Raw genomic sequence first — 21,733 nt, 5'->3', positions numbered from 1 at the left:
ACAGACAAACTATCCTGACGGAAAAGCGGCGAATAATCAACGCCAGCGTCCTCTCACGTCAGGGTCCGGCAGTAGACATTAAAGAACACAAGACACACAGATACAATTTTTTACACAAAACAGCCATCACAGTGATTGCTCTAGGCATACCCTCACTGTGATGGAAGGCAATCTTGTTTTTATAGTAGACATGACAATAAACTGCTTAAACTCATTCTGATGTGTAATCTGTAGCTTGATAGTACTAGTGTCTCTGATGTGAAAGGTACCATAGAACAGTGCAGCCCAAGCACAAGCCCTTTGGCCCACAATGTCTCTTGCCAAACACAATGTCATCTCTTATTTATCTGCACATATCCCTCCATTCCCTGCATATCCATGTGCCTATCCAAAAGTCTCTTAAATGCCATTGTGATATCTGTCTCAGCCATTAAACCCAGCAGCGCGTTACAGGCACTCACCACCCCCTGTGTAAAAAAGTTGCCCCGCACGTCTTTTTTTAAACTTTGCCCCTCTCACGATAAATCTATGCCCTCTGTTATTTGAATTTTCCATCCTGGAAAAAAGGTTCTGACTCTCTACCCTATCTATGCCTCTCATGTTTTTAGATACTTCCATCAGGTCTCCACGCCACCTCCGGCGTTCCAGAGAAACGCCAAGTCTGTCCAACCTCTCCCTGTGGCTAATACCCCCTAATCCAGGCACTATTCTGATAAACATCCTCTGCACCCTTTCCAAAGCCTCCACATCCTTCCTGTAATGGGGTGACCAGAACTGCATGCAATACCCCAAATGCAGCCTAACCAATGTCCTATAAAACTGCATCCTGACTTTCTGACTCTTTTACTCGATTCCCTGACCTGTGAAAGCAAGCACACCGTATGCCTTCTTTATCACTCCATCTGCTTGTGTTGCCACTTCTAAGAGTTATGGACTTGGATCCCAAGATCTCTCTGAACATCAATGCTGTTAAAGGGCATGCCATGAATGATATATTTCCCTCTTAAATTTACCTCCCAAAATACAACACCTCACACTTGGATAAACTCCATCTGCTATTTCTCCACCACATCTAGCTGATCTGTTTCTCGCTCTACACTTTGACAACTACATTACACCTTTGGTATTTGCCAGTAGAATGCCCAAGAGCTAGCTGGAAAAACTGCCACGCTTATTTCTCACACTCACTGATAAATATAAATTCAACCACAGTAGAAAAACATTCAGCATTTGACTTTCCTGAGAAATGCTTGAAGTTCCATGTGGAACTACTGACATTGACTTCCACAGCTATCAGAAAGCTTGGAATGTAAGTGAATGTGGAAATCCTAAAGAGTGAGAGATCGACCCATTGAATCAATGAAAGATTAGGTCTGATTGTAATGTTTGCTCTACATTTGAGATTACTTTTTGCACAAATAACATGGAAACATAAAACACTGCACAAGAGGTAATTTCAAGTAGTACTACGGTCAAGAGGGTGGAACTTTCCAAGGCTGTGAATTTTAATTCTACAACAGATCTGAAGACAGCTGTGGAAGAGAAGGATACTTTCATTATTAGTGATGGTATTCTTCCGAGAAGTTATTGATCAGAGACAACATCAACCTATCGAGATGGATATTGATAGACTCAAAAGGCTGGAGTAACTCAGCGGGACAGGCAGCATCTCTGGAGAGAAGGAATGGGTGATGTTTTGGATCGAGACCCTTCTGTTGAGTATGGCACATGGACAGCAGTGGTTGCGTCTGTGGGTGAGAGTTTGGAGTGATGGGGAAGAATTTTTCTATCTGCACTGAGCTGGTGAAACCACCGGCATCTCCAGAGCCCCAGTAATTTCATAAATTACTGGAGAGAACATCTTCAAAAGCAGTAAAGAGGCAATGGACCATTCCCTAGGCTGGTTTCAGGGTTTGTTGTACAACGCAAAAGTGGGCCTATATTCCCCAGAGTTTAAAAGAATAAGTTCTTACTGAAACCGGAAAAAAAATCCTACCAGGGTTGACAGGCTGAATGCAGGGAAGATATTTCTCGCAGCTGAGGGATCTAGAACCATGGGTTGCAGACTTATAATAAGGAGTGGGCCATTTTGGACTGGGAAGGTATTTTTTAAGAGAGATGCAAGAGACTGCAGATACTGAGATCTAGAACAAAAAAACCTGCTGGAGGAACTCAGCAATTGTGCAGCATCTATGGGGGCAAAGGGATGGTTGACATTTTGGGTAAGGCCTACCAATTATTAATATTGAAGGGAAATCTTTGGAACTACCTCAGAGGGCTGTGGAGGTGAAGTCATTAAGTTAATTTAAAATATATATCAAATGATTTCTGCAGATTTAGGGATGATGCGGTAGTGTGGACAAATGTGCTAATGTAGAGGATCAACTATGATCTTGATGAATGGCAGATCAGGACAGGAGTCTCAGTCTGAAAAAGGGTTTCGACCCGAAACATCACCTGTTCCATTTCCCCAGGTATGCTGCCTGACCCGCTGAGTTACTCCAACATTTTTGTGTCTGTTTAGGATTAAATTGTCTACTCCTGCTATATATATATGAAATACTTAAGCACAAGTTATGCTGCTGTGGTCGATGAAGACGAACTGGTGTTGAACATGAAGACTGGTATGTATTTGCGGGGCTGAATGGGCTGCACCTACCCGGCGGCGGAACCTTTCTTCAGAGCTTCGCGTGTGATGATTCCGCCCGGACCCTATTGAGATCGAACCCGCGGGACAGCCGCTGATTGGACGCTTTGTCCCAGCCGCGACCTCCAATTGGCGGGGAGCTTGGTTCAGTTGCACCACTCGGCGGCGGCGGCGGCTTCGGCCCGGCGGTTCCCAGGCGGCGCCGAGGCTCCGGAGGCGGGGAGACTGCGGGCGGGCGTGACGGGGGATCCTCACTGAGCCACCGGCCCGGCCTCAGCCCGGACCCGCCGCCGCCGCCGCCACCACCACCACCACAGGTCCACCCGCCGGAAGTGGCCCGCCAGCCAGGGCACTTCCGGTGCCGACTCCAGGCTCAGAGTGGAGAATGAAGAGAAGGAAGGTAGGAGAGGGGAGGTAGGAAAGGTAGGAGAGGGGAGGTAGGAAAGGTAGGGGAGAGAGGGATGGTGGGGGAGAGGGAAGGTGGGGGAGAGGGAAGGTGGGGGAGAGGGGAGGTGTGGGAGAGAGGGGAGGTGGGAGAGGGGGAGGTGGGAGAGGGGGAAGGTGGGAGAGAGGGATGGTGGGGGAGAGGGGAGGTGGGAGAGAGGAAAGGTGGGGAAGAGAGGGAAGGTGGGGGAGAGAGGGAAGGTGGGGGAGAGAGGGGAGGTGGGAGAGAGGGAAGGTGGGAGAGAGGGGGAAGGTGGGAGAGAGGGGAGGGAAGAGGGAAGGTAGGGGGAGAGAGGGGGAAGGTGGGAGAGAGGGAAGGTGGGAGAGAGGGGGAAGGTGGGAGAGAGGGAAGGTGGGAGAGAGGGGGAAGGTGGGAGAGAGGGGGAAGGTAGGGGAGAGAGGGAAGGTGGGAGAGAGGGGGAAGGTAGGGGAGAGAGGGAAGGGGGGAGGTGGGAGAGAGGGAAGGTGGGAGATGGGAGAGAGGGAGGGAAGGTGGGAGAGAGGGAGGGAAGGTGGGAGAGAGGGAGGGAAGGTGGGAGAGAGGGGAGGGAAGAGGGAAGGTAGGGGAGAGAGGGGGAAGGTGGGAGTAGGAGCGAGTGAAAGTGGGAGGGTGTGAGGGAAGGTGGGAGTGGGAGAGAGGGAAGGTGGGAGTGGGAGAGAGGGAAGGTGGGAATGGGAGAGAGGGGGAAGGTGGGAGAGAGGGAAGGTGGGAGAGGGGGAAGGTGGGAGTAGGAGAGAGGGAAGGTGGGAGTGGGAGAGAGGGAAGGTGGGAGTGGGAGAGAGGGAAGGTGAGGGAGGGATGGAGAGAGGGAAGGTGGGAGTGGGAGAGAGGGAAGGTGGGAGAGGGGAGAGGGGGAAGGTGGGAGAGGGGGAAGGTGGGAGAGAGGGAAGGTGGGGGAGTGGGAGAGAGGGAAGATGGGAGTGGGAGGGTGTGAGGGAAGGTGGGGGTGGGAGTGAGGGAAGGTGGGAGAGGGCAGGTGAGGGAGGGATGGAGAGCGGGAAGGGAATTTGAGAAGGGAGAGGGAGGGAATAGGAAAGGGTGCGAGAGAGTGAAAGGGGGAAGAATGGGGGGGGGGGTTTCAGGAGAGTAAGGTGGAGGGTGGGAATGGGGGGGGGGGGTTTCAGGAGAGTAAGGTGGAGGGTGGGAATGGGGGAGGGTAAGGAGATGAAGTGGTGGGAGGGAAGAGAGGAAGAGGAGGATAGAAGGAAGGAAGGCGAGATACAGGAAAGGAGACAGAGGGTGAGGTGAGAGTCTGGTGGGGAAGGGAGAGTGTTGTTAAAAGCTTTAGTTGGGGCTATGTTGGAAACCTGCAGTAAACCTCAATTTGGTAGTGAGCAACTCTAAGCTGTGCGAAGTGATTTGATTTCTCTACTATCAGAAATAAATCTGCATTTAATGTTTACAGGGGCTGCAATAACCTGAACGATTTCAGTGAATGTAATTCTAAATTTTCGTGATAACAATATGAAGTGAGTCTCTGTTGCTCAACATACAAGGGGGTTCAAATCTCAAGCAAATATTGGTATGATGGTGCACGCTGTATTCAACCAAACATGCCACTCTAATGTTTCTAATTTTTTTAGGAAGTTTTCTAACCTCCACATCTATCATCGGAAACTTGGGTAGCCCTGTGCGACATCATCACTTGAAGTAAATTAACAACTTCTGAGACTTCTGCATGGATTGTAACGGGCAACCAAGACAAAGTTAATGTAGCAATATGCACACTGGTATATTGTGCATCAACGTGCCTGAAAATGCAAACTCTCGATCAATGAGAAAAGCTTTGCCTGGATGTAGGATGTGATTTGAGCAGAACAAAATGGCAAAACGGAAGACGGGGTAAATATTTTTCACAGTTTAACTAGTTTTCCATAATAAAGAAGCTACTTAAACAGAGTGACCAACATCACAAAGCTGGTATGCAGACAATTCAATTTAACATCAAAATGCTTGCAATACTGAGACCTTGTGCAATCATCAGGTGAATGGATAAAAACACACTGTGCTGGAATAACTTGGCAGGTCAGGCAGCATTTCTGGAAAGCGTGGATGGGTGATGCTTCGGATTTTTGAGGAAGGGTCCTATTCCATGTTCTCCAGAGATGCTTACTCCAGCACTTTGTCTTTTATTTTAAATATAAGCCAGCATCTGCAGTTCCTCATTTCTGCATGATCATAAGCAGCCTCTCTAGTGTTTAAGGTCTCTTTAACATTTAGAGGGATATGGGCCAAATACGGGGAAATGGGACTAACATAGATTATCACCTTGGACAACATGAGTTAGTTGGACTTAGTTTGTTAGGGTTAGTCTGTTCCCGTGCTGCATGACCGTATGACTCTGATCACCATAGCCACAAGAGGAATATCTAGAATGAAATGCAGATGTAGATTTGGAAAAGAAATTCCAGACTATGATAAACGTGAGCAATTGACTTGATTCTTTGGAATAAATAATCTTAAATTCATTGGTATTGCCTTCTCATTTTTGCCAACATGTCCCAGCTACACTGGTCCCACCTGCCTGTGTTTGGTCCATTTCCCCAAACTTGTCCATTCCATGTACCTATCTAACTGTTTCTTAAACATTGGGATAGTCTCATCCTCAACCACCTCCTCTGGCAGCTTGTTCCATCCACCCACCACTGTGTGAAAAAGATTCCTATTAAATCTTTTCTCCTTCACCTTGAACGTACGTCCTCTGGTCCTCAATTCCACTACTCTGGGCAAGAGATTCTGTGCATCTACCCGATTTATTCCTCTCATGATTTTACACACCTCTTTAAGATCACCCCTCATCCTCCTGCACTCCAAAGAATAGAGACCCAGCCTAATCAACCTCTCCCTATAGCTCAGGCCCTCTAGTCCTGGCAACATCTTCATAAATCTTCTCTGACCCCTTTTCAAGCTTGACAATATCTTTCCTATAATGTGGTGCCCAGAACTGAACACAATACTCTAAATGCCGTCTCACCAACATCCTTTTAAAGTTTGTTTTTACAAACTGCAGTCATCAACATTTTTATTTACATATTAAATCCCAGAAAGGCAGTTAAAACATTTAAAGCTTCCAAAGTCTGTTCATGTATCTTTGTGCATTAAAATGTAAATGCTTGGACAGGGAACTCTGTCTACATGAGCACACCCAGATTTCTGCAAATATATTTATTCACAAAATGCTGGAGTAACTCAGCAGGTCAGGCAGCATCTCAGGAGAGAAAGAGTGGGCTACGTTTCGGGTCGAGACCCTTCTTCACACTGATGTCAGGGGGCGGGACAAAGGAAGGACATAGGTGGAGACAGGAAGATAGAGGGAGATCTGGGAAGGGGGAGGGGAAGAGAGGGACAGAGGAACTATCTAAAGTTGGAGAAGTCAGTGTTCATACCACTGGGCTGCAAGCTGCCCAGGCGAAATATGAGGTGCTTTTCCTCCAATTTCCGGTGGGCCTCACTATGGCACAGGAGGAGGCCCATGACAGAAAGGTCAGACTGGGAATGGGAGGGGGAGTTGAAGTGCTCAGCCACCGGGAGATCAGATTGGTTAATGCGGACCGAGCGCAGGTGTTGAGCGAAGCGATCGCTGAGCCTGCATTTGGTTTCGCCGATGTAAATAAGTTGACATCTGGAGCAGCGGATGCAGTTTGAAATTGTGAATTATGACAATAAAAGTGTCTTTGAATTGTCCAGTGACCATGAACCAATAATTAAACATTTGATTAGTTAATGCACTAAATGTGAATTTACCATGTGTCAGCAGCACATGTGAAGTATTCTGAAAACTATGAACAGAAATTGTATTCTTATTTAACTAGGTGTGACATAATGGCAGCTGGAAAGAATATGAAGTATGATTCTCTGGTGCTCTTGTGCGAATGGGGGTCGTGTGGATTTACTGCGTCCGGAATGGAAGATTTCAGCAATCACATTGCGGGCCATTTGAAGGAGCATTTAAAGGAGCAAACCCCCGGAGACGAGAGTGATGAACCACAAGGTGGGGTGAGCAACACAAATACTGAGCTGGTGGTAGCGACCTATGAGCGGAAGAGAAATAAAACAGAATTTAGAAAATATTCACCAGAAATTGCATCGTTTAATGATAGCCAATGGTAGTGATGCCTGGATTTGTATAACTCTCGCCGATAGAACTGAATGGGCCGTTTAGTTACCCATTTTTCTGAAGAAGTGTCCCAGCCCAAAACGTCACCTATCCTTTTTCTCCAGAGATGCTGCCTGGCCCACTGAGTCACTCCAACACTTTCTGGTTGTGTGGCAGGAATGATTAGCAGTCTTCAAGATTTCTACTGCATTCTGATAGACTTGAAAAGAATTCATGTATACCCTGTGATACTAATTTAATCTTTTAACCTTTGTTTTTAGGAGCAAGCCCAGATTTTTGCAAGTGTATTGCTCAGTTTGAAATTTTGATTCTGCAAATGGAATGTAAAATAAGAGAACCATTTGTTTTTTGAACAAAAAATAAATACTCTATCTTCTGATTTTTATTACATAGCAAATTAGGCATCATCTTTGGAGATAGATTGCAGAGAAGATTTCCAAGGATGTTGCAGGAACTTGTGGGCCTGAGCTATAGGGAGAGGTTGAGCAGGCTAGGACTTTATTCCTTGGACCGCAGGAGGATGAGGGGTGATGTTAAAGAGCTGTATAAGCTCATGAGGGGAATAGATAGGGTCAATGCAGTCTTTCACCCAAAATAGGGGAATCAAGCCAGTCTGAAGAAGGGTCTCGACCCAAAAGGTCACCCGTTCCTTCTCTCCAGAGATGCTGCATGTCCCGCTGAGTTACTCCAGCTTTTTGTCTGTCTAGGGGAATCAAGAACTGAGGGCGTGCGTTTAAAGTGAGAGGGGAAAGATTAAATGAGGATCGGAGGGAAAATCTTTTTCTCACAGAGGGTGGTGGGTATATGGATCAAGATGCTATAGGTCATTGAGGCAGGGTATTATAACAACATTTGAAAGGCACATGGACAGGTACGTGGATAGGAAGGGTTTAGAGAGATTTGGGCCAAATGCGGCAAGTGGGACTAGTGTAGATGTGGCATCCAGATGGGCACGTGCAAGTTGGGCCGATGGGCCTGTTCCCATGCTGTAGAACTCTATCCCAGCCCAGCTATCACTCCTTTGTCTAATAGAGTGAGTTATCGTCTCCATACCAACTTCCCCGTTTACAGCTAACACCAACCACAACTAACTAGTCAGAATTAGCAGCTCTTATATTAATAGACAATAGGTGCAGGAGTAGGCCATTCGGCCCTTCAAGCCAGCACCACCATTCAATGTGATCATGGCTGATCATTCTCAATCAGTACCCCCCCCGTTCCTGCCTTCTCCCCATGCCCCCTGACTCCGCTATCCTTAAGAGCTCTATCTAGCTCTCTCTTGAATGCATTCAGAGAATTGGCCTCCACTGCCTTCCTGACTGAAAAGGTCTTTCCTCATCTCCGTTCTAAATGGCCTACCCCTTATTCTTAAACTGTGGCCCCTGGTTCTGGACTCCCCCAACATTGGGAACATGTTTCCTGCCTCTAACGTGTCCAACCCCTTAATAATCTTATATGTTTCGATAAGATCCCCTGTCATCCTTCTAAATTCCAGTGTATACAAGCCTAGTCGCTCCAGTTTTTCAACATATGACAGTCCCGCCATTCCGGGAATTAACCTAGTAAACCTACGCTGCACGCCCTCAATAGCAAGAATATCCTTCCTCAAATTTGGAGACCAAAACTGCACACAGTACTCCAGGTGCAGTCTCACGAGGGCCCTGATTTGAAGACAAGGGAAATTTAATTAGAAAATTAATTGCGTGCTGCTCTTGCACATATTGCTGCAAGACACAGGCCGTGTGACGTGTCCATCACGATTCATTAGAACTGAGACATTTTGGACCAAATGTTTTATGTGGCAAGAAGTTGAAGAATTGGAGAGGACAAAGTGAATGTATGTGATAGTGTGCCAATATACCAATAGACTGACTGAAACCTGTGGTGGTGCCAGCTTAGTGCAGGTTGTGGAGGTTTGTTAATCACCGCTGAGCTGTCTGCGAGATGTAACAGAAGGGGGTAAGTGAGGACAGGGGAAGAGGAAATAAAACAATGCAGGAACAGGGGTACACAACACTTTCATTACTAGAAACCTGAAAGGTGACCATTTTTAAGTGTTAATTCTGCGATTCTCCACAGGTGCTGCCTGACTTGCTGAGAATTCCCAGCGTTATCTATTTTTAATCATTTCTACCCTTGCAGGTTTATTTTCTGTTCTATAACTAACCGTCCTCATTGACCCACTTTGGTTGTTCTCTTATTTCTCAGAGGAGCACCAGTGCCTGTGGGCCGACTGTGGGTTCTACTCGGTGGAGAGTTCAACAGATGTGATCCGACATGTATATTTTCACGCCTACCACACAAAGCTTAAATACTGGGGTCTGCAGACCCTCCAGGCTCAGACTGAACTCGAACATTGTTTATTGGATCGGCAGAGCCGTAATATCATTCCAGAAATCCCGGAGAGTTTTATTTGCCTCTGGGGGCACTGTGACGTGAGTTGCTCAATTGTCTTGGCAGTTTGTTTCTTGTTCATTCTAACTCTACCCTTCGGATTGTAGAATCATTGAAACCTTCAGCATGGAAATAGGCCCTTTGCCTACCAAATCCACACCGACCATCGACCACCCGTTTATACTAATCCCATTTTATTATTGACCAAGACCTATCTGCTGAGTTACTCACTTTGTGTCCTTTGTAAACCAGTAACTGCAGTTCCATGTTTCCCATCAATTCTGCCGAGATTCTATCCCGCATCTACACACCAGGAGCAATTTACAGCCGCCAATGAACTTGCTGACCTGCATCTCTTTGGAGGCAACTCATGTGCTCACATGGAGGACATGCAAACTCCATATAGACAACACTGGAGGTCAGGGATCCCTGACGCTATGAGGCAGCAACTCTACCAGCTGTACCGCTGTGCTGTCTGAGCATACTATTGAAAACATTGCGTTGAGCTTTATTATATTAATCTGCGGTGACCACAACAATATAGTCCTATTCAGACAATGATATTGGATGAAGGAGCGAAATGCCACTTCCCAAATACGATCAGTGCATTAAATGGTTGCCTCCTTTGCTGCACGTACAGACTCATTTTGTGTCTGTGTGTGATTTCCCTTGGCACCTCTGCATGCCTATATCTGTACAGGCTGCATGTTATGTTTAACAGTTTATCACTTATCGTTTTGCTTTCCCATTTGTTGATGCGCTGTTTTCTTTTTTAGAGCACTTTTGAGAATCCGGAATGGTTCTACAGGCACGTGGACATGCATGGAATGTGTTCAGATCGTGATGCAACCACAGACACTAATATTATAATTCCCTGCTGTTGGAAAGGTGAGCCCTACCTGGAGCTAGATTGGTTGTCAGGTTCTTACTTCACACACTATAATTTGCAGGGCAAACCGAGCTGTCCTATGAGTTGAGATTTATGAATTCCCAGCAAGCTCGTTGTGTTAGGACAGTTGATCTTGAGCACCGTAATGGTTGCTTTTCCTTTTGGATGCTTACCTTTGAACACCGATCAGCCAAAACATTATGACCACTGACAGGCGAAGTGAATAACATTGATTATCTTGTTAAAGTGGCACCTGTCAAGGGGTGGGATATATTTGGCAGCAAGTGAACTGTCAATTCTTGAAGTTGATGTGTTTGATGCAGGAGAAATGGCAGGAGTAAAGACCTGAGCGACTTTGACAAGGGCCAAATTGTTATGGCCAGACGACTGGGTCAGAGCATCTCTAAAACGGCAAGGCTTGTTGGATGCTCCCGGTCAGCAGTGGTGAGTACCTACCGACAGTAGTCCGAGGAGAGACAAACCACAAACCGACGAGAGGGTTTGTCCCAAGGCTCATCGATGCTTGAGGGCAACGAAGGCTATTCCGTCTGGTCCAAACCGACAGAAGGGCTGCTGTAGCACAAGTCACAGAAAGTTTTAATGGTGGTCATGGGAGGAATGTGTCACAATACACAGTGCATCGCACTCTGCTGTGTATGGGGCTGCACACTGAAGACCAACAGCATATTAGGCAGGTGGTCATAATGTTTTGGCTCATCAGGTCGTAATGTTTTGGCTGATCGGTGTATATAACATTGGTAGTTAGAAAATGTCCTCCTTTTTAATATGGAGTAAATGTACTGTTGTGGTTCAATTTGGCTTTGAGGTCTTTTGAAGAGAAGACTCTTAAAGTAATATTTATAGCTGAAGTTGAGGACTAAGTAATCAGGAAAGGGAGAATAAGCTATAGGGTTTTCCACTTTGCAAAGGTTTCATATAATTCTACACATTGATAATTATATAATGGGAACTCAATGTGAGCTGTGGCTGTGGGGGACAATGGTATGTTTCCATGTTAACTGACGAAAAGTAAGGAGAATGACATTAAACAATACAGATAAATATATTTTGGCTAGATAGAATCTCGGGATCTCAAAGTAATTGAAAGGAAAGACTGGGATCTGAATACATATGTGTAACTGGTTCTCTAAACAAAAAGAAGGGTGGCACAGCGGTAGAGTTGCTGCCTTACAGCTCCAGAGACCCAGGTTTGATCCCGACTACGAGTACTGTTTGTACGGAGTTTGTACATTCTCCCTGTGACTGTGTGGTTTTTCTCCAGGAGCTTCCACCTTCCAACGGTGTACAGGTTTGAAGGGTAATTGGCTTCAGTAAGAATTGTAAAATGTCCCTCGGATAATGCTAGTGCACAGGGATCGCTGGTCGACATGGACTCGGTGGGCCGATGGGCCTGTTTTCTCTAAACTTAACTGAAATCGTTCACTATTTATTTACTCTGCACACCTTGTCATTACAGTTATATGTTTGGATATTTATTACCCATTGTTTTCCTTTAGACTGTGAGGCAACATTCAAAGTAAAGTTTAAGTTACGAGAGCATTTGCGTAGTCACACTCAGGAGAAAGTGGTGGCATGCCCGACTTGTGGAGGGATGTTTGCCAGCAACACCAAATTCTTTGATCACATCCGCAGGCAGACGGCCACGGAATGTAAGTAAAATGACCTTGGATTGTTCGATGATCAATGGTACTTTATATGTCATATGTGCGGAGGTACCGTGAAATTCATTTTTGCATGCAGTTCAGTACAGGTATCACGATACATCAGCGCTTAAATACATCTTAGATAAACATCTCAGATACAATATTACTGTATAACTGTAGTACACTGACAGTATGCGGAGTCGCCAGTTTGGCACAATTTTCATCTCCCAGTTTGTAAGTGCAAGGTTCTTGACCCGACCATGAAGGCCCGTTGTCCTGGCTGTGTTGTTGGGTCGGCCTGGCTCAGCGTAGTTGTGTTGTCCTCCACCACTGTCGTCCTTTGTGGCAGTATCCTGCAGAAGTTATTTACTGTGTGACTTTGATACAAAGCCAGATACTTCAAAGTGGGTTGTGATTACACATGTCATTTGAAGTCATTGACCTAGATACGAATACACAAAGGCAGCATGTGATTGTCTATTTTTACACCATACTGAACCTATTGCTATAAGAACTGCTTGTGATGAGTTTTACTTTGTCTCACTAGATCAACGCTTTCAGTGCTCCCACTGCTCGAAGAGATTCGCCACTGAAAGGCTACTCAGGGATCACATGCGGCACCATGGCAAGTCAAGTTCCAGGGTGTATTTCACCTTATCAATTGGCATCCTGTTGTATGAATATTTGCCACTTTTTGTTAATATTATTTTAACCGAATGGTGTTCCTACGTGCACCAATGTCATTTGGGTTTGTCCAGGTAATCATCTCCCATTTGGAGAGGGGGTAGTTGAGGCAGAAATTATAACATTTAAAGGACATTTGGACAGATACAGGGATAGGAAAGGTTTAGAGGGATATGGTGGGCAGGTGGGACTAGTGTAGATGGCACACCTTGGTCAGCATGGGCAGAAGGGCCTGTTTCTGTGCTGTATGACTCTGATTCTGTGACTATTTGGAAATTCCTAATACTCAATCTAGATTTTATGATCAACAGAGTACACTTTTTTTTCCCAAAAAAAGTTGTCCACACAGTGCTACCGATCTCTGTGGTAGTTTTTGTCATCCATCAGGACAGATGCCAGCAATCGTGACATCTCAGAACATCGAGAGTACAGCACAAGAACAAGCCCTTCATCCCACAATGTCTTTCCTGAACATAATGCCAAGATAAACTAATCTCATCTGCCGACACATGATCCATATTCCTCCATTCTCCGCATGTCCGTTTGCCTATCCAAAAGCCTCTTAAACGCCAGTATCGTAACTACCACCACCCTTGGCAGCACATTCCAGGCATCCAACGCCCTCTGCTTTTTATTTTAAAAACTTGCCCTGCCCAACTCGTTTTAACTTTGCCCGTCATCAGTTAATTAAAATGGGAAAGAAAAGGCATATTTTTGCTAATGCTCTAAACATTATGCAATGCTGAAACAAGGTTAAAATATACACCTTATTATTCAAAAGCTAAATTACATAGTATTTTTCCAAATATATCTGCCATTTGTGATAAATGTCAGCAATTGGAAGCTAATTTAACGCATATATTCACAAACTGTGAAAAAATCACTAAATTCTGGACAGAAATATTTAAAATAATTTCGAATGTGATTAATATGAAGCTGACCCCTGACTCAAATTTAATAATACTGGGAATATTAGAAACAGATCAATTAACAACAACGAATCAAAGAATTTTTATTGATTATAGCTTAATAATTGGGAAAAAATTAATACTGAAATTTTGGAAAGGTCCTACATCCCCCACAATTAAAATGTGGATTACAGGAATGTCGGAGACACTTCATCTGGAAAGATTGAGACTTGTACTCATGGACAGGTTGATTCTTTTCAGAGGAATATGGTCTCCATTTATTGTATATTTAAAGGGTCAAAATGGCTTGGTGCGAGGACCTGACTGCGGCCTGAATAATGGAATGGAGGAAGAATTATGAATAGTAAATCATCGATATATCTCCAATGATGGATAACTTTTTTAATACTCCATTCATTTCTCCAATTTGGACTTCTTATTTTTATTTTATTTTTCTCTATCTTTTCCTCTCTGAAAAAAAAAAAAAGTATAGAAATGTATAAGATATAATAATTTATTAATATGTACTTATGCTTAATAAAAATATTTATAAAAAAAAAAATATACACCTTAAAATATCACATTTTCTAACATGTCTTTTGGAAACTTTGTGACTGCAATCTGTGATTTTCTTTTCTTTTGGTGTCAAGGTGGCTTATTATAGCATTGAATTGGATGCACCAGCAAACAACAAAAAATAACTTTCAGGATATTTTAATGCAAGATTAGTTTGTGAATAACTTTAAAATTTCCCCACGATGGGAATGCTCCAGAACAATGCAAGTTCGAAAAGAGTTTTGAAACACTGACAGCAACTTCAGGGTCTTCACATAGTATTCCACATGCTCCAAAATTGTGAAGCTGCTGTTTTGCCATTATTATAGCTGCAAATTCCAGGCCAGACCACTGCATTCTCCATGGATATACTCTTTAGGTTTCCCACCAATAAGAGGAAGATGGTTAGTTGCTGAAATTAATAAGGGTGAATTGTAGGTATTGATAACCAAACTCTTCAACAGTCCCTACACGCCGGAACCGATTTCATTACAGGTTTAAACATTCTAAGGCATTTTCTTCCTTGACATGCCTCCACTAGTTAAGAGTGTTAACTTTTGTTCTAAAATGGGTCACAAGTCTAAGAGTCATTAGAATGACGTTTTTGGTTTAGATGAATCTTACTTTAGTCACTGGCCATGCCCCCTGAGTTATTACCGAACAGTGGTATGTCCTTCAGATTTGGGTTTGAATGAATGCTTTTGTTTTCTAGTGAATTATTACAAGTGCCCATTTTGCGATATGACCTGCCCAGCACCATCTGCCTTGCGGAACCACATCAAGTTCCGCCATAGTGACGAGAAACCATTCAGATGTGAATACTGTGAATACAGGTTTGTCTAGTGTTATAATGTTGGGTATCTTATCCATTTACTCCTGATTCTCAAAAGATTTTCTGCCTTGCCCTGGGAAATAATTTCGCCTCAATTTTCCCGTTTTGTGAAAATATTAATACTCGTTACTTCATGCGATACATCCTCTGTTGCCATCTCTGTTCCAATCAGTGGAAACAACCTATCACGATTTTGTCTCATCGTAATCCTTAACAAGCTTTGGACTCTCACACTTTCTAATTTTGTTCCAAAAGGATCTGATCTGGTGCAAGCAAGATCCAAAAGCAGTTTATTTCCCCCCCCCCCCCACCATGTCAGTGGTGTGGGATTTCACCTGATGTCCAGGGGCAGAGAACTGTTAAGAAATCAGTGGAACTCTGTCAACAAGTTTGAGAATTTTGCATTCTGTTTGCAAAATGAACGTCGTTGTGTTTTTCGTTACTCCATTTCAAATAGTATCACTGCTTGAAATTCTGTTGCCCATTCTTGTTTCTGCTTCATTATACTTAACATTTTCCCACATTGCACTGCAAATGGCCATCTGTTTGTCCAGCCTATCAGACTTTTACACATACATTAAGTCATTCACAGTTTGCCACATTTTCTAATTTGAAATTATCAACAAACTTAAACTATTTCCTTAATTCCTAAATCCAAATCGTATGGAAGGTATAAAATAAGCAATGCTATCGCAGAATGATGCAAAGTGAACTTTTCCAGTTGTGAGAAGTTTTACAACAGCCCATTGTTCTTTGTTCGCAAGGCCCCATATATTCCATTAAATTTGCTATTTGGATTATTATCAAATGTAAAAAATTCCAAATACAATGCATTAACTTTTTTCTTGGAATCCTGTTTTATTTCAGAGGTCTATCTTGATTGAGCTCAAGTCATACCTTTATAGAAATCCGTGAGGAATAAATATTTGGCAAGTAGTTTCGTCCCTTGGGTCTTCTGGTTGGTTGCCAATTTTGACACGTGTAAATTTTCTATAATTTCCTTTTCTGAAAAGATATCCCACATTTATCCAGCTTTGGCACATATCTTGTTTTCAGAATGTTTAGAACATTATTGCCTCTTTGTTCCGGAGCTTCCTTTGGGACTTTTGGATGAACAATTGCTTTTGTTGAAAGACTGGAGCGACTAGGCTTGTATACACTGGAATTTAGAAGGATGAGAGGAGATCTTATCGAAACGTATAAGATTATTAAGGGGTTGGACACGTTAGAGGCAGGAAACATGTTCCCAATGTTGGAGGAGTCCAGAACAAGGGGCCACAGTTTAAGAATAAGGGGTAGACCATTTAGGACAGAGATGAGGAAAAACTTTTTCAGTCAGAGAGTTGTGAATCTGTGGAATTCTCTGCCTCAGAAGGCATTGGAGGACAATTCTCTGAATGCACTCAAGAGAGAGCTAGATAGAACCTCTTAAGGATAGCGGAGTCAGGGGGTATGGGGAGAAGGCAGGAACGGGGTACTGATTGAGAATGATCAGCCATGATTACATTGAATGGGGGGTGCTGGCTCGAAGGGCCGAATGGCCTCCTCCTGCACCTATTGTCTATTATCTATTCTTAAGATGGTCTGTCGGACCTTCTGCAGTCTGTTTATTCTGCAGTCACAATTTCCATTACCTCAAAATTAAGGCAGTATTTTGACTGTCTCCGTCTCTTCATTTATTATCTTTATCTCCTTTTTGGTAATATTTATTTTTGATCATTTTTTCAGTCTTTTTACTGTTGTCCTATGGATGCTTTTGTCAATGGCCTCTGTAGCTTTCTTTTTGTCATTTTAATTTCACCATATACATTTACATGCTTATTTTGCCTGTCTTTTAATGTTTACTGAAGGTTTAGTTATTCTACTAGCTTCAATTTAATTCTATCTTTTAGATCACTCAGATGCTAATCATTTCCTCCACTTACCTTGACCTTGTCATGTCTAAATAAAACAAATGTATCCCCCGCCTTAAGGTCCCGAATATCTCCATTTGTCACGTCGAACAAGGTTGTATAATATTGATTGATACTCAGAAATCTGCAGATGTTGGAAATCTAAAATAAAAACAAAATGCTGGAAACAATAGGTCAGTCAGCTACTGTGGAAAGCGAAACAGCATTACTGTTTCAGTTCATAGACTCTTGATTAGAGCTGGGAAAGGGAGGAAGTGATTTAATTTTAAACTGCAAATAAGGTGGGGGAGGAATGAATAAAGCAACTTCTTCACAACTTCAAAGTGACTTTCCAATTCTGATGAAGGCCTTGACCTAAATTGTTAACTCTGTTTCTCTTTTCTCAGATTCTTTGTACGTTTCCACCATTTTCTGTTTTCTAGAAACCATTACTGCTTTCCCAGTTTATCTCCTTTTCTCCCAATGATCCAGTTTTGAATAATTCTCTTAATTGCAACAATGCACAATTCTGTTCCATCTACAGATGTAACCTTTCGTTTCTTTCCTGCTGTTCAGCGATCTATAAATTAGTCCCAGCACTCCATCACATTCTGTTGACCTCTTGAATTAAGGGGCTTTCCTTCCTATTCTCCATTTTAATCTTTCGCCTTTGAAATGGAATAAAGTGTATCTTTCTCTCAATTAACTGAAGAAACCCTAAATTGTCATTTGTTCAAACGTGTTGCTGTCATTATAACTGCATTTGACACAATCTTTTTTAAATTTCCATATTAAAAAATATATATATGCTGAAGGCAAATGGCAATCTGTCCTGCTGGTGCAGTAGGTTTCAAATATCATTGGGAATTGTTGGAAAATGGAGATGATCGCTGTAAGTATGTAGGAAAGAACTGCAGATGCTGGTTTAAATCGAAGATTGGCACAAAATGCTGGAGTAACTCAGCGGGGCAGGCAGCATCTCTGAAGAGAAGGATTGGGTGATGTTTCGGGTCGAGACCCTTCTTCAGACGGATCACTGTAACTTGTTTTCTCCCAGTTGCAAGAACTTGGTTGATCTAAGAAGACATTTGGACACCCACAGTGAAGACCCGACCTATCGGTGTGAGTTTGCGGGTTGTACGTTCAGTGCACGATCCCAATATTCTATCAAGTCCCACTACAGGAAGGTACATGAGGTAAGTAGTGGAGCAGAAGGCCGCATTTCTGTGTTGTCAGTCTACCTGCAGGAAAATGGACAATGTATCCCATCTGGAAGGGGGTGACCTTGTTCTTTTTCTTTTACCAATGGCAATGGGTCCTTCAGCCCAACATCTCTGTTAATCTATATGGCCTCCTGTTGGGCTGCCTCTACCCTTTCCAATCCAGCCCCTTCCAAGTACACTACCATTCCTTTCTGCCTGTCTATAACTTCACCTGGAATGTTTCTTCACCTCAACTAATCCCCATGGAATTGAACAGTACATTGAAACCATTGCCTAGGTAGAGATTTTTTTCCTGAATTCATGATTGAATTGATGTGACAACCTTATTTTATGACTCTTGGTTCCGGTCTTACAAAATGGAGCCTCTGGTTTAGTCTAGCGATACAGCGTGGAAACGGACCCTTCGGCACACTGAGTCCACGCCGACCAGCGATCATCCCATACACTAGCACTATCCTACACACACACACGGGACAATTTACAATTTTACCAAGCCATTTCGCCTACAAATCTGCATGTCTTTGGAGTGTGGGAGGAAACACGAGCTCCCGGAGAAAACCCAAGCAGGTCACAGGGAGAACATACAAACTCCGTGCAGACAGCCTGGATCCAACCCGGGTTTTTGGCGCTGCAAGGCAGCAACTACCACTGTGCCAGTGTGCCGCCCCTCCAATCTCTCAAACGCTTCCTCAAGTTTCAATGGGTACTGTATTAAACCACTCCCTTGTCTTTGTTCTGGGGCAAAGAACCTTTGCCTTTTTTGATCTGGAAGGTATTGGTCCATTTGAATTATTTTACACCTCCTGTGGTAATTTTGGAGCCTTCATAATTGTTCAATGCTGACACTATTACAACAGCTATCGTAAATCTGAAACCCAATGCCTAGATTGGTGTTAAAAGACCATTACATTCTGTGATTTAATTTCTTGATGGCACGCTTCTTCGTGGGCTGTGTCGGATATTTTGTCTTGATATTTGCAAGAACAAAATTCATGAGGTTCCTCTTCATGCCTCTACTTTCCAACGCTATGCACCACAGAAAGAGCAAGTGAGCAATTAGCTCTTAAACGTCAATCCGAGCTTGAGCTGATTAGGGTATTTTCATGACAGCAGTTTGCCCACATGCTTAATTTTTTTAACTGCTAGGTCATTAATATTGATTCTTCAATTTAACCTACAATTTAAATGAACCATTTCAATCATTCTTGGTTTTGTTCTAAAAGCCAATTTCAAGAGTGTCTGGAGCACGTGTAATCCATAAATCTTTTAAATAGAGCTGAAAAGCATTCATTTGTTCTCAGTATTACAAGCGTTTGCTTTGTGTAAGTACTCTCTGTCTTTGAGGTCACTGTGACTGGTTGTCGTCCAGCTTGATAACCAATGTTATGACCTATGTGTTACTCTCATCTTCTCAGGGGGATTTGGAACCCAGATACAAATGTCATGTGTGTGACAAATGTTTCACCAGAGGTAACAATCTGACCGTGCACCTCAGGAAGAAACACCAGTTTAAGTGGCCTTCAGGTCATCCCCGTTTCAGGTATGCTAACCCATCATTTTAGTCTCCCAACCTTTATTTCATAACATATCCATATTCATTCCCTCCCCTGATGCTGTGTTGCTCATGCATTTGTGTTTTGGTTAAACAAGGGCTGGCTTATGGCAACATTTACCTATGTCTCATATTTTTTTCAACACTGCATGGCATGGTCTTAACATCAGTTGTGATTAAAGAGTCTCTAGAATAATGTTGAAGAATATTCGACTGTTTTAATTTAGTATTAATAAGTAACCCTGTTTTAGATATCAATACCTAATCAAATCATTGTTCAGTTACAATTATTTAACTATGCAGGTGTTGCTTTTAATCTTAGATACAAAGAGCATGAAGATGGCTACATGCGACTGCAGTTAGTACGTTATGAGAGTGTTGAACTGACTGAACAGCTAATGAAAGACCGGGAGAAGCAGGATGGACGCTTAGACAGCATATCGGAGAGTTTGGTCTTGTCCGAAGCTAACCTACGAGGGATTATACTGGAGCCAGTGGAAGAATCAAACAGCGAGGACCAGGGGGTAGAAAAGCAGAGCGCTGACTCTGTGAGCTGTTGTACGGATGAATGTCGGGAGCGCTGCAGTTACAGTGATGGTGCTGACCTGGAGCATCTCCGGCAATCGCCGCTGGGCTCCTGTGACTCCAGTAAAAGCCCCATCATCCGGGTGGTCAATCGGACTAACGAACATGGGGAAAATGAGACCGTTTACTACGTTCTGACCAATGCACCACATAACACAGGGAGCACAGGCCCAGTCAGTGAGGACACTAACATGGAGACTGAAGGAACCTCCACTGACAACATAGAACAGACTGCGGAAGAATTGGGCATTGAAATAATTGGCTAGTACTAATTAACCAAATTCATTGCTGGTGTGATTGATGTTTTGTCTTGATTTGTTCTGTATATATACGCTTTAATTTTGAGTCACAACCTATGTGATGCAATGTTGATTGGTTTGCCGATATTGGCTATATTTATAGGCGTGTTTATTTTTACTGTAACCCCTCATTATGTTGCATCTCTCACATTGCCAGGAGCAATACAGTCCCTGCTCTCAATTATGCTACAATCATTAGATCAAAGAACTCTATTCAAAATAGATTTTGACTGATGTACGGTGTCAATACAACAAATAGTTTTAATCAGCAATATGATTTTTGTTGTGTAAAAGTCTAATGGTGTTAATTGATTTTTGTAAAATGCACTTTTTACTTTGGCCCTGCAATTCCTTAGTTGCAGACGGTTCTAAAACGACTCATCGTTCTCCCAGGTGTAGAGATTCTTCTGGGAAATGTCCCCGTCCTTGCCTCTGTGCCCTTTACTGTTTTACACAAAGAAACAGCAGCATATGGGTTTCAAAATGGATTCATTTGGCCACTGGCCTCTCAAGTCGGTTCCATTTACTCAGCCTTGTTACTGCTTCGCAGTCAGAACAATAAGGACCAGAAAGGTTGTACAAAAGTGGCAGTATTGTACTGCTAATATTTTTGGTGCCCTCCTTCATCACCCCCACCTTTAATTCCCTGATTTTTTTCCTCCTCTTCCCCACATACCTGTTCTTCTTGTTATGGGCCTGTTCAAATCTCTCTGAACCCATTGCCTATGTATAGTAACCCGCTGGTGATAGATTATTGTTTTTGATTGCAGTTCTGCAACCTATCGTTTTTAAGTTTAAATGTCTCTTTACTTTGTACTGCAACCACCCAAGAACAAAAGGGATCAAATCCACGGAAGAAAACTTTAAAATACACCAAATTTAAGATATCAGCACGTTGGCCCTGTTTACTTTCTCCCTCTCTTGCTGTATAACAGTGCATATTTTACAATTTTCTTCTTTCCAGATTTTTGCTGTTTGCCTTCAGCTGTGAGCATGATGCATCTCACAGGCTGATCTTGGATGAGCATTGTGATCTAGTCTTTCACC

At 43.3% G+C, this 21,733-nt stretch overlaps 1 protein-coding gene and 1 long non-coding RNA gene across 4 annotated transcripts in view; one reads left to right on the top strand and one right to left on the bottom strand.

Moving 5' to 3' along the window:
- Positions 1-3,042, bottom strand: part of LOC144608782 (uncharacterized) — an 11,917-nt gene extending 8,875 nt beyond the window's left edge. The window contains exon 1 of the long non-coding RNA XR_013549235.1: positions 2,660-3,042. This is a non-coding gene — a long non-coding RNA (uncharacterized LOC144608782). The remainder of the gene's footprint in view (positions 1-2,659) is intronic.
- Positions 2,784-21,733, top strand: LOC144608780 (histone H4 transcription factor-like). Of its 3 annotated transcripts, none has more exons than XM_078426870.1 (11): positions 2,784-3,047; positions 4,676-4,934; positions 6,905-7,083; positions 9,418-9,644; positions 10,380-10,491; positions 12,010-12,162; positions 12,704-12,781; positions 15,016-15,136; positions 18,085-18,223; positions 19,666-19,790; positions 20,125-21,732. In XM_078426870.1, the coding sequence occupies exons 2-11, from the start codon at positions 4,915-4,917 to the stop codon at positions 20,651-20,653; spliced, it is 1,683 nt and encodes a 560-aa protein (XP_078282996.1). In that variant the 5' UTR covers positions 2,784-3,047; positions 4,676-4,914; the 3' UTR covers positions 20,654-21,732. The 3 variants fall into 3 exon arrangements, with proteins under 3 accessions (XP_078282996.1, XP_078282998.1, XP_078282999.1); XM_078426872.1 differs by having other exon boundaries at positions 2,784-3,061; XM_078426873.1 differs by lacking the exons at positions 2,784-3,047; positions 4,676-4,934 and having other exon boundaries at positions 6,966-7,088; positions 20,125-21,733.

This window comes from Rhinoraja longicauda, chromosome 32 (genome assembly GCF_053455715.1).
Source record: "Rhinoraja longicauda isolate Sanriku21f chromosome 32, sRhiLon1.1, whole genome shotgun sequence".
NCBI classification, from domain to species: domain Eukaryota; kingdom Metazoa; phylum Chordata; class Chondrichthyes; order Rajiformes; family Arhynchobatidae; genus Rhinoraja; species Rhinoraja longicauda.
The sequence above is the reverse complement of the archived record's forward strand: the minus strand, read 5'-3'. Positions and strand labels throughout refer to the sequence as shown.

Excerpts from the sequence above, each read along its gene's own strand:
- LOC144608780 (XM_078426870.1), top strand. The coding sequence starts at position 4,915 with ATGGCAAAACGGAAGACGGG. Across the intron at positions 9,645-10,379 it reads GCCTCTGGGGGCACTGTGAC|AGCACTTTTGAGAATCCGGA; the intron begins GTGAGTTGCTCA and ends TTTCTTTTTTAG. Across the intron at positions 12,782-15,015 it reads GGATCACATGCGGCACCATG|TGAATTATTACAAGTGCCCA; the intron begins GCAAGTCAAGTT and ends TTTGTTTTCTAG.